This window comes from Plasmodium yoelii (genome assembly GCF_900002385.2).
Source record: "Plasmodium yoelii strain 17X genome assembly, chromosome: 11".
Classification (NCBI taxonomy): Eukaryota; Apicomplexa; class Aconoidasida; order Haemosporida; family Plasmodiidae; genus Plasmodium; species Plasmodium yoelii.
Genome location: NC_036183.2, coordinates 663,332 through 676,535, shown reverse-complemented (window position 1 = coordinate 676,535; position 13,204 = coordinate 663,332). Strand labels below are relative to the sequence as shown.

The window sequence follows — 13,204 nt, the reverse complement described above, 5'->3', positions numbered from 1 at the left end:
ATAAGCTATTTTAATTATAATTTCATAAATGTATATTCTCAATAGCATATGAGTATATTACACTTTCTTTATTTCCCCTTCATTTTATTGTGAACTAATAATATTTCCGAATGTATTTTTGTATGCATTTTGTGTACCCATTTTTGTATCAATTTTTCGTATGTATTTTAATTTTTGTGCTGTTTCCAACGATACATCGCCAACCTTAGCACATTGCTAAGATTTTCGTATTGTCGATACATTTATATTATACCATACATATGTACACGTTCTACATGCACATGCTCTACATATTCCCACATTTTACATACATGCATATTCTTCCTTTTTGCGTAGAATGGATGAGGAACAAAGACATATAAAGCTTTCCAAGAAACATGCAACCCCTGTTGTATTAGTTGTTGGAGATCCAGGAAGAGTTGACAAAATAAAAGTATTATGTGATTCATATGTAGATTTAGCATGTAATAGAGAATACAAAAGTGTTGAATGTCATTATAAAGGACAGAAATTTTTATGTGTAAGTCATGGTGTCGGTTCCGCTGGGTGCGCTATATGTTTTGAAGAATTAATTAATATCGGAGCAAAGGTTATTATTCGTGCAGGATCATGTGGATCTTTACAACCAGAATCAATAAAAAGAGGAGATTTATGTGTATGTAATGCTGCTGTAAGAGAAGATAGAGTTACACATATGATGATACATTCTGATTTCCCTGCTGTTGCAGATTATGAAGTTTATTCTACATTATTAAAATGTGCCGAAGAATTAAATGTTAAGGTTCACAATGGTATTAGTTTATCCTCTGATCTATATTATCCACATAGCATCATCCCAACAAGATTGTTAGATTATTCTAAAGCTAATGTAGCTGTTGTTGAAATGGAATTATCTACATTAATGGTAATGGGTACTTTAAAAAAAGTAAAAACAGGAGGTATCTTTATTGTTGATGGATGCCCATTAAAATGGGATGAGGGAGATTTTGACAATGTTTTAGCTGCTGATAGATTAGAAAATATGATAAAAATAAGTTTGGAAGCTTGTGCAAGATTATCAGAAAAATATTAAATATTAATATTTAGACATAAATAAGGAACAAATTCATACATTACATGTGTAATGTACAGAAGTGAAGGAAGTATGTGCATGTATGTATTATTTGTATATACATAATTGAATTGCGCATTTCCATATAATCATATCCGATATGTGAATAAATATAAGAAAAACAATATGTGCACCGAAAGGGAATCATAAAAAGTGTGCACACATCAATTTGGGGGCGTCAACTTGAGAACTTTCAACTTGAACGACCTCAATATGTTTTATATTCATGCTCATATATGTATATATAAATATACGGGAAATATTTGCATGTTTCAAAAAAAAAAAATGAAAAGTGAAATATATTATATATTTTACTCACTTTAATTAATATTTATGTTTTGTTAAATTTTTTTTCATAATTTTTTTTTGTTCATGCATTAAAAATAAGAAATCGTTAAATTTGAACAAAACTCAAACGTGTTTCTATATAATGCACATACTAATTAAACAACTTAATTAAATTAAATAGTTCGATAAAAAATGACAACTTTTACCGTCGAAATGGTGGAAAATGAAAGTGGGAAAAATGGGAAAAATGGGAAAAATGAAAGTGGGAAAAATGTGAAAAATGAAAGTGGGAAAAATGTGGAAAATGAAAGTGGGAAAAAATGATAATGCTTTATTTAAGCATTACCTAAAATATGTTGCATACATATGTGCCCGAACAAAATATCTACATTCGAACGAAAACAAAGGATGTCAGTTTGTTCCCAACAAGTATAGCTCATTTATGAGGTCCGCCTAAAAAGCAAAAATTGGAAGCAAAAATTGGAAGCAAAAATTGGAAGCCAAAATTGGAAATGCATGAACGAGCCGAGGTGCCACATTTATTGCCACTTACAATTGTAATGTTGTTGAGCAAGTTTGCCCTTTGGCAAAATAATTCATACAAAACTTCGGAGGAATAAAAGGGTATTTGCCTGCGAAAAGTAAATAAAGCGGGCATGAATAAAAATATAGCTTAAATAAAGCGGGCATGAATAAAAATATAGCTTAAATAAAGCGGGCATAAATATGCATGAGATGTGAACACAATTGTAGATATGTACATGTAGATGTAGATGCAGCTACCTAAGCAGGTCGTGGAAAAGGACATTGCCTGCCAATAAAGAGTCAGTTTTTTTGTGAAGATTTAAGATAATAGATTGAATAAAAATATCAGGTTTTAAATCCGAGTTGATATTTAAAGCGAGGTTTGGAAATATAAATTTTTTTACAATTTTAAAAATGTGTTTAAAAAAAATAAAAGCTTTATCATTTAATGGATGATATATATGAATAGAACCATCATTCGAAATAGATAATGCTGAATTAGAATGTTTATTTTGATGCAATTCATTTATAAATTTAAGAATTCTTCTATTAAAATTAAAATAATTATAAATATATAGATTGTCAATATCTTGTTTATTTTTATGACCAAATATAAAAAAATTATTGTATACATCCATAGCAATAATACATATATTTGAATTATAAACAATATAATGACATGATAAAATATTTAAATTATGATTATAAAACGTTTTTGATATAGATATTATACGTCTACTATCATATTGTTCTTCATAACTGTACATATTTATATATATACCTTTATATAGATCTGAAATTATAATAAAATTTCGAAAAATTTTTATATCACTAATATAAAAATTATTATCTAAAAAGGCTCCTTTAATAAAATCATTATTTTTTATTTCATGGATATATATTTTTGAATTAGTACAATGTAATAAACTTGAATATATATAATTATTATCATTCCATTTATTTTCATTTTTATCATTATTCCATTTTATTTCAAATTTATTTTCTATTTCATCATTTGAAATCTTTTTATATTTTTGTTTATTTGTTTCTGAATAAAAATAAAATGGTAATATATGTGTGACAGAACTGTTATATGTTTTTTTCATATATACTACTAGCTTTGCATTTTTTGCATGATCAATTTTGTTTTGAAGCTTTTTTTCGTCAGCGAAATCTAAATTAGTATGCTTTTTTTCGTCAGCAGAATCTAAATTAGTATGCTTTTTTTCATTTACAAACAAATTGTCAATAAATAAATTTGTATCATATAATTTAAAAATATGACTAAATTCAATAATATATATATTTCCTTGTGTTTCTATTCTCTCATTAATATTTAAACTAGTACTTATAAAAATATATTCTGTATTATTGAATTGCCCAAATGATATAGAATGTATTTGCTCGCTATGTTCAAAAATATAATAACCATAAATATTTTGACTATTTTCATGAAGTAGTAATAATTTATAATATTTTGATTTTGTTTTTATTGATTGAATTAATATTTCATTTTTTCTTTTTTTATTTTCATCATTTAAATTATTTGTTGTTTCAATATCATCATCTATAAAACGTTTAATTAAATGTGTATATTGATTATTAACACAATCGCTTAGTATAGGGTTTGGGATACATACAGCATCTTCATTTTCATATAAATTATTATTTTTTAATTCATCTTTTTGATAACTTAATCTTTTTTTTAAATTTTTTTTTAGATTATAATATTCATCATATTTAATTCGAACTATTAAGCATATCACTTTTCCAAACGTAACTGCCTGTTTGGTCGTATCGCCGCTTGCATCGTCACTTGCACCGTTATTCGCACCGTTATTCGCACCGCTATTCCTATCGCTATTCTTCTTCTTCTTCTTATTATTATTTTTTATTTTTTTTTTTAAAATATAATAATTTTGAGAAACAGCAAACTTAGATATATACGGATATGAAACAAACAACTTTGAAATAAAATTATCATTAAATTTTAGATTTATTAAATTTGAAGATTTAAAAAAAATTAGAGAATTTGTATTGTCAATATAGACATTTTTTTTATTTAAATATAACTTATTTGAAAATGGAAAAACAGAATCCATATTATTTATTTTGATTCCATTTTTATCTATAATTTCTATTGAATTATATTTTTCTGTACCTATGCTGAATATACTCAAATTGTTATCAGAAAAAGATAAAAATAAATTTTTTCCTATTTTCTTCACACCTTTAATGGTTTGTGAATAGTTGCCATCACCACCACTTTTGTGCTTTTTTACATGACTATCACAAAATGTAGAATTTATCATTTGTGTTGTATCAAAACTATGAATAAATAACTTACCTTTATAACTTGAAAAAAATAAAATTGGGAAATCTGTATCATAATTATTTAAAATATTTTGATAAAAATATATTTTCTGATCTTGATCATTTATTTTTATTTTTTTAAGATCTATATATGGATAAACGACAATACAATTTTTAAAATTCGAATTTTTATTATGATCATTTTTACAAACATATATATAATACCCATCATTATTTGATTCAAAATGTCTAGATGTGGAAACTATTTTATCGGGGCTTATTTTATCGGGGCTTACTTTATCGGGGCTTACTTTATCGGGGCTTACTTTATCGGGGCTTACTTTATCGGGGCTTACTTTATCGGGGCTTACTTTATTTGGGTTATTAACAAAATGGATGTTGCTAGGAATTGGTTTTATATAGTTATGAATAAATATTTTTAATTTTAAATTTTTAAAAAAATTAGAACATGAAAAAGATTTATATATTATAATAGGTCTTCCTGTCATAAATATTATTAACAAGTAATAGTTTTCTAATTTAAAAAATAAAATGTTTATAATTTCTTCTTTTTTGTATAAGCTCAAAAATTGCGCTCGTTTGTCTGCCTCTGCTTCTGCCTCTGCTTCTGCCTCTGCCTCTGCTTCTGCTTCTGCCTCTGCCTCTGCCTCTGCATCTGCTTCTGATTTCATTCTATTTTTTTTTGCCTTACTTCTCGGTGGGCTGGTTTTATACACATATTTAGGGACGTTTAGGAGAAAATTGCTTTCAAATATAATTTGTTTAGTTTCTAAATCATAAATATTGAATGTGTTATTTATAATATTTAAAAAAGATAAAAATTGTTTATTATTTTTTTCGATTATAGATATACATCGAGTATTGTTAATTTGATTGTTCAAAATAATAAAATGATCTGAATTTTTTTGTTTTTTATTTATAATTTTTAAAAACATGGAAGATGATTGTATATTTAATAATTTAGATATTTCAGAAGAATTATAAAATATTTTTTCTACATCTATAAATTTAACAATATCTATAATATTAACAGATTCATCAGTATAATCATATAATAAACAATGTAAAAGACATGAATTAAATATTGAAACAAATTCTTCAATTATATTTATCATTAAGTTAAGGATATCATCATTTATATTATATATTAAGCACTCATTACAATTATTTAAAATGATTAAATAATGTTTTATTAATTTAGATGATATTATAATTTTTTGATTCTCTACTAAAATGTGTTTTAATAAAATATATGTATTATTGTAATAAAATATATTTATTTCATTTTGGCAAATTTGTATTAGTATTTTATTATACCTCAATATCGATATCGATTTTTGTTTCAAATTTAAGGATGTTTTTTTCGTATTCCACGTTTTGTTGTTATTATTATTACTGCTAGTTGAGCAAAAATTCCAAAACTTTTTTGTTAAGACATATTTTATACAATCAATTTCGTGAATTATAGAATTGGAATTCCAATCTTCTTCTTTTTCTCTTAAAATGTGAATAAGATATATTTTTTTGACATATTTATCTACATCTTTAATATTAAAATGTATTAATGGAAAACTTTTAAAAAAATTTAAACAATCTTGTATTGATTTTATATCATTGATCGGGATATCCCTTCTCTTTTCCTCCCCTTTTAAAGCATAGATCACATTTTCATAGCTATCAACATCTATGCTAGAAGTGGGTCTCTTTTCGCCCCCGTCTCCGCCTTCCCCACAATTCTCATCTTCACCAACCTTTTCATTCTCTCCGCCTTCCCCACCATTCTCATCCTCTTCATCCTCTTCACCATCTCCGCCTTCGCCACCATTCTCATCCTCTTCATCTTCGCCACCCATTTGGGACAGTCTTTGCGAGCACTCGCGTAAAAGCAAATTTCTTTTGAGTTGGTTTTCTTGATATTGTTCGTGGAATTTATTAGAGTTTTGATTTTTAAAAATAGATAAATTAGTTAAGCATAATAATATTCCTTTTTTATCAGTATTATATGATAAGTTCATATTTTCATCGAAATTTATAAGAATATATTTAATATCATGACCATCTTTTTTGTCTATTTTATTATGCCTTATTTCATTGTTAGATGTGCAAACACTATTTATATTATAATATTTAAAAGATATAATAGTTTGTATTATAGATGGAATTTGAAAATATATTTTGTGCAACATACTATTTTGTTTATATCCAAAAAGACACATATATGTACTTTTATAAATAGGGCAAGAATCATAACTTAATTTAAATATATCTATTAATATTCCTTTAGATTGTATATTATCAATTATTTGTATTTTTTTTTTTTTTTTTTTTTTTTTTTTTAAAATAAATAAAGGAGATGAATATTCAATTAATCCATTAGTATTTATTATAGAATATTTATTTTCTAAAATTTTTATTTTTTTTTTATATTTTTTAAATAAAAAATTATATTTATTATTGCTAAATTCTTTTGTGTATTCATTTATGTTTTGATTTTTATTTAAATAATTAATTAAATAAAATAAAAATATATTATTTTTTTTATATGACCATGATTTTTTGATTTTTTTACTCTTACTATCAATATCTTCAGTTATATATTTTGGTTTTTTTTCTACAATAAAATCGGAATTTTTTCTTTTTCTTTTTTTTCGCCCATCTCCCCTTTTTGATAGTAGCTCGGGAGAGTTGTCTATTCTATCATCATTCTGTTCTACTTTACACAATTTGCTATCATCATTCTGTTCTACTTTACACAATTCGCTATCGTCATTCTGTTCTACTTTACACAATTCGCTATCGTCATTCTGTTCTACTTTACACAATTCGCTATCTTCACTTGGTTCATTTTCAGATAGCCTTATTAGCTGTATATTGGATAACCCCGATATTCCATTGTAGCAACAAACAAAATAAAATTTTTTATTAATAACAAAAAAGCAAGTATAATTTATATATGATTTAAAATTAAATATTTGATTCCATTTAATTAGATTAGTTAAATTGTTTATATCTTTTGATATTGTTCCTTCAATTATTGATTTTTTATTTATGATAAAAATTTTATTTTTCTTTACATAAATATTTGATATTTTAAATGTTATATTAAAGTATGTATAGTCATAAAACAAACAATTATTTTTTATTAATTGGAAAATGTTATTCATATAACATGATGTATTAAAAAAATAAATAACTTTTTTATAATTTTCTAAATTTAAAACATATATATAATCGTAGCATACACAAATAATTAATTTTCCAACTCTTTGAATATCAATTATATCATTAGGTAAATTTTTTATTACTTGTATTATGTCAAATTTTTTTTTTTCAATTTTTATTACCAACAGTTTTAGGCTTAACTCTTCTACTCGGGTGTGGCCCACGTTTATCTGCAAGTGGTAGGCGAAAATGGGAAACAAACATGAAACAAACATGAAACAAACATAAAACAAACATAAAATAGGAATGAAATAAGAATGAAATAAGAATGAAGTAGGAATGAAATAAGAATGATGTAGGAATGAAGTAGGGATGATGTGGCGAAACTTACCGGGGATGTTTGAATAAAGACGTTAACATGATCAGCATAGAAAAATATTTTTTTTATAAAGATAAAATGTTTATATATCTCTCCTAAATTAAGAATATCAATGGTTTCTACATGTAGATAATTGGAAAAGTATGTTGTGTCAATATCTAAACCATTTTGATCTTGTAATGTGCTATTATTTTTGGTGGCTTTATTTTGGAGGGTTTTATTTTTTGTGGTGTAAAAAATTGTATAAACAGTTTTTAAATTATAAGAAAAGGAGATATGGAATTCGCAAAAATTGTTATTTTTTTTTTTTGATTTTATTTTTTTTTTAAAATAATAACTATTTAAAATATGTTGTATATTATCAAATTCGTTATCCAACAAATTATTGTCTACATTTTTATTTTCATTAAAAATAACTGAATCATAAATATTTATATCGTGGTTATTATTTTCATTAGATGATAATAAGTTTGGGCTTTTATTTTCATCCTTTCCACTATTGTTACATACATTTTTACTACCGATACTTATTTTGTTATTATATTTTTTTTTTTTAATATAAAATTGGTTATTTTTATCGAGGAATATAAGTTTTTTCCGAGTTCGTTTAGGATTTTCATTTTTGTCTTCGCTTTTGTTTTTGCGACTCTTTACTATTTTTGCCTCCTCATAAATATGCGTGTAATTTATCGAAATTGGCAAAGAATAAAAAAGTGATTGAAAGTTAATATCTTTGGCAAAATTATGTTTTAAAACAGGAACAAGAGTATTTAAGCTTGTTTCATATTTATATATAATAAAATGTAAATTTTTATAAATTAATAAAATTCCACTAAAACATTTATTTTTATTTTTAAAAACGTTTTTTAAAACAACAAGTTTAATAACTGGCGCATTTAGTTTTGTATCATAAATTAAATAGCATCTTTTATTTTTATTTTTATTTCTATTTTTATTTTTATTCGTGCTTTTTCTTTTTCTTTTACTTTTATACTTATAAATATACAAATCTTTATTTTTGATAACAACCAATTCTACACTCTTTTCACTTAATAAATTACAACATTCACAATGATCTACCTCACTTGAATTTCGAATTTCTTCTATTTTTATTCCAATCATATTTCCTTTTCATCTCTTATCATATGAATATGTGAAAGATAATCACAAATATCCATAGATATATTTATCTATCTATGTATCTGTTGCCAAATATTTTTTTTTAATTCACTTTAATTAATTTGTGTATACTCGAATTGGTACATACTTATGATATTTAAAGTATTTTTTTATCGAGGAGAATAATTTCGCTCTTGAATTATGCCAACAAAATTGTCTCTTTCGCAAACGAGGCTGCACTCTTTTGTAAGCGAAGTTTTACTCTTTTGTATATATCGCTAGGTTTTACTCTTTTGTATATATCGCTAAGTTTTATGCCTTTTATTTGAGGCAAGTTTATGCCATATATAACTTATTATCAAACAATAAAAGAATAAAATAATAATACGAACATTATATATAGATAGATAGCTACATTTCTATTTTTATCTTTATTTTCATATCATTTAGTTGATTGTTATATGCTAAAAATAAAAAAAAAAAAAAAAAAAAAAAAAAAAAAAAAACCTAAAAGTTTTATGAAAATAAAAATAAGATGATGATAAAGATAAAAATAAAAATAAGATGAAGATAAAAACCTTTTTAACAATAGTATGCTGTGGATTATGCAAACTTATTGAAGAGTTTAAGTATTTTTTTAATATACTATGTTAAACAAATAGAGATGCGCACATTGTGAAAGTTAAGGTATGTATGTATGTATATCTTAAAATAAATATATTTTTTTTCTTTAATTTTATGGACATATTTATTTAGTCATTTTTTTTTTTTTTTTTATCTAATTTTGTTGTTTCTCTGTTATTTTGAAATTAATAAAATTATTATATATACACAACTACCATCAATTCAAATTGTAATGGAAAATTTTGATTTTTCGAATCTTTCCTTTTTTTGTAATCTATTTCAAATATAAAAATAAAATGTGTTTAAAACACTTTTTGCGGTATGAATTAATTCCTATAAAATTATACAAAAAAATGTAAAAAAAAAAAAAATTATAATTATAAAAATATATTTGACAAAATATTAAATATCTCATAAATTTATATATCCCCCACCCTTTTTTACTTGTATCGAAATCCATATATACATTTTTTTATAATCTAAAAAATAATATTATATACATTTTTTTGTAATCTGAAAAAAAATATTATATACATTTTTTTATGCATACACCAAACCATCTCCAAACTGTGTCTGACTCCAACTGCACAAATGGAAACCTTTTATTTGCACTGAACATGTACACAAATGAATGCATACAATTATAATATCATTATGCATAACGTTTTATGATTATACATTATGTGATCATGCATAACGTTTTATGATTATACATTATGTGATTATACATTATGTTTTGTGCATAAATATAAAACTGACTTCCATTTGTGTGTATGCAGGATTTTTTTGTATTTTTTTCGAAAATTCTTTTAAAAAATTTTGATTTTTTTTGTGTGTATTTTATTTTTTTTTTTTTTTAAAAATGGCTACTAACCAAAATGCAGCGATGTTTAGCAGCGATCTGCAAACATTTATCGTTACGAAATATGACCCCTTATTAACAATTGTAAAAGAATTAAATGATAAATTACAAAATTCGGAAAAAGGTAGCGAAGAAAATGTTAAGAAAAGGGGGATCATACACATATATACATAATATACATATACATAATATACATATACATAATATACATATATATAATATACATATATATACATCCATTTCTTTGTTTTTTTTTCCACATTCAGATAAATACAGACTAGAGAAAAGAATAATAAAATTAGAAAAACAAATGGTAATTTTACTTGACAAATTAGAAGTGACTGATATCGTACTTGATAATAATGATATGCCAGAAAAAAAAACACAAAAAATAAATTATCAAATTGAAAATGACGAAAATTTGTTAGCTCCATGGCTTTTTTCCTGTCAATTAGGAACACCTTTATCATCTCTACAAGTACTTCTTGAATTTTCTGTACAAACTACAATCGAATTAAATGTAAAATTATGGAAAAGAGAAGAAGATATGTGGGTTAATTTTTTAGAAGCTATATCAAACAAATCGAAAAATTATTTACCAGAAACGTTAGATTTATTAGATTTACGAAAATCAACAAGAAAATGTTTATTAAATTTATGTACAAATGAAAATCTAATTGTATTAAGAAATGTTCCAGGAAAAGCTCAAGCTGTATATAATACAACAACAATGACACTAGTAGCAATTCTAGCTTCAGCTATATATGAAGCATGGAAACGAATTGAATTAACAGATCCGGTTTCTCTAGGGAGGATAGTACTTGTATTAGATGGTATAGACATATATTTATTTATTTATTTATTTATTTTATTCCTTTTTTTTTTTTTTTCTTTCTTTACATTTCTATTATTTAATAAGTTTACTATTATAACTTATCTTTTATGTATCATTTAATTTGTATAAATTTAACAAAACTGTGTGTGCAATTTAAATATATTCTATACCTTTTTTGCACCGTTTTTTTTAGGGGAAGACGTTGGGTCTCGATTAAGAGCAGGAAATAAAAAATTAAAAATCGAACCCTTAAATTAATCATATTCATTTCAATAAAAATTAATATAAAAAATAAAATAGCACTATATATATATATTATACGAGTTTAAAATTGGTTAAGTGGGAAACAAAATAAAAAAATGTAAAACATAACAAAAAAAAAAAAAAATCATTAAAATTTTCATGTAGCTATTATAATTCCTGCACAAGCAATGTGAAATAACGTGAATATATGCATATTCATATATATATGTATTAACATGTACATGTTGTTTTAAGGTCTATCATTATATGGAATAAGGTTGTTTCAACATTCTTATATATATGAATCTTTATACATGATTAAAGGAGAAACAACGAAGTAATAAAACAACTATTATGTGTGCATTTGCACATGAGAGATTTGTTTATATTTTTTTCGTCATTTTGTATATTTTGTATATTTTGTATATTTTGCATATTTTGCATATTTTTTTTATTATTTTTATTTTTTTTATTTTGTTTACTTTGTTTGTTTTTTCCACCTATACACATACACGTGTGTGTGCATTGATTTGTTATTACCGAAATAAATTTTTAGTTATTTTTCCCTTTTATATCGCATAATTGATTTATATTATAGCGTTTTAAATAATGTATTATATGCATTTATTTTTATAAAAACATGCACATAAAAAATGTTTACATTATATGCATGCACCGTTCATAATTTTTCGGCTTTTTTCATCTTATTTAGGCTTTATTTTGCGTTTTTTTTGTAATTGGTGCGTTTTTGTCTTAACATTTTTCCAACTGTTTTATATCATCTCATTTAGTTGTATCCCTTTGAAACAGCATAATAAATAGCATTATCAAATAATAAATAATTGAAAATTAGATATTCCCCATGATATATCATTTGGATTGTCTTCTTGAATATTTGTACCAAATTCAACAAAAAGTGTGCTTGAATTATGAGGAATAATTATATCAATTATAGAAAAATATTTAGTTTCGGGAGTTGGATTTCCACATATATTAATGGAATTATTTTTATTAAGATTTGAATGTGTATCTGTCCAAACATAAAAAAGATTATTTTTATCTGTTCCAATTTTTAAGTAAGCTGTTTGATTATTCCAATTATCAATAAAATGAAAATTTGATTTAATTTGTATTTGAATATGACTAGGAATATTTTCAAAGGTTTTAGAAATGGATCCTTTAGATAATTTACCATAACCCCCTAATAAATTAATACCACCACATTTTGATGTAAAATTATCAAAATGTTCTCCTATCCAACCTTTAGTATTTGAATTATTTGAAAAATTTTCATGTATGATCATATTAAATTGAGGTACATTTTTAATTTTTAATATTCCATCTATATTTAAAGCTTTAACAGATAAATCAGGATTTAAAAAATTTATATTATCATGTTCATCAATAGTTATCATAGGCTTATTTTTCTTGCTTATAATAAATTCATTTTGTGGTGTTAAACCTAGCTTATATTCAGTTTCTTGATTTTTGAAAATTATTCCATTATCTCGATTATCTTTAGATGATATTTTTAAATTTGACACATTTAAAACCCCATTAACAGATATATCATTTTCACTTTGTATATATTTATTCAAAAATGTTAAAATAAAAATAATAAATTTTAATACCATTATTACTTAAGTGATAAAAATCTTGTTATAAAAAAATAATGAAAATTTATAAATTTTTTACATTTATTATGTTCATCCATTTATGTTA

The 13,204-nt window shown here is 23.8% G+C and overlaps 4 protein-coding genes across 4 annotated transcripts; 2 read left to right on the top strand and 2 right to left on the bottom strand.

Moving 5' to 3' along the window:
- Positions 1-337: 337 nt before the first annotated feature.
- Positions 338-1,072, top strand: PY17X_1114100 (purine nucleoside phosphorylase, putative; the record flags this gene model as incomplete). The annotated part of the gene is made up of 1 exon (XM_719855.1): positions 338-1,072. One exon carries the CDS (start codon positions 338-340, stop codon positions 1,070-1,072), a length of 735 nt encoding a protein of 244 aa, XP_724948.1.
- A 738-nt stretch (positions 1,073-1,810) lies between these two features.
- On the bottom strand, positions 1,811-8,921 carry PY17X_1114000 (conserved Plasmodium protein, unknown function; the record flags this gene model as incomplete). The annotated part of the gene is made up of 4 exons (XM_022956475.1): positions 1,811-1,852; positions 1,953-2,031; positions 2,183-7,650; positions 7,812-8,921. 4 exons carry the CDS (start codon positions 8,919-8,921, stop codon positions 1,811-1,813), a joined length of 6,699 nt encoding a protein of 2,232 aa, XP_022812377.1.
- A 1,483-nt stretch (positions 8,922-10,404) lies between these two features.
- PY17X_1113900 (conserved protein, unknown function) lies at positions 10,405-11,497 on the top strand (the record flags this gene model as incomplete). Its single annotated transcript, XM_719858.1, has 3 exons — positions 10,405-10,528; positions 10,671-11,237; positions 11,433-11,497. The coding sequence occupies 3 exons, from the start codon at positions 10,405-10,407 to the stop codon at positions 11,495-11,497; spliced, it is 756 nt and encodes a 251-aa protein (XP_724951.1).
- Positions 11,498-12,309: 812 nt separating this feature from the next.
- On the bottom strand, positions 12,310-13,116 carry PY17X_1113800 (conserved protein, unknown function; the record flags this gene model as incomplete). The annotated part of the gene is made up of 1 exon (XM_719859.1): positions 12,310-13,116. One exon carries the CDS (start codon positions 13,114-13,116, stop codon positions 12,310-12,312), a length of 807 nt encoding a protein of 268 aa, XP_724952.1.
- Positions 13,117-13,204: the final 88 nt, after the last annotated feature.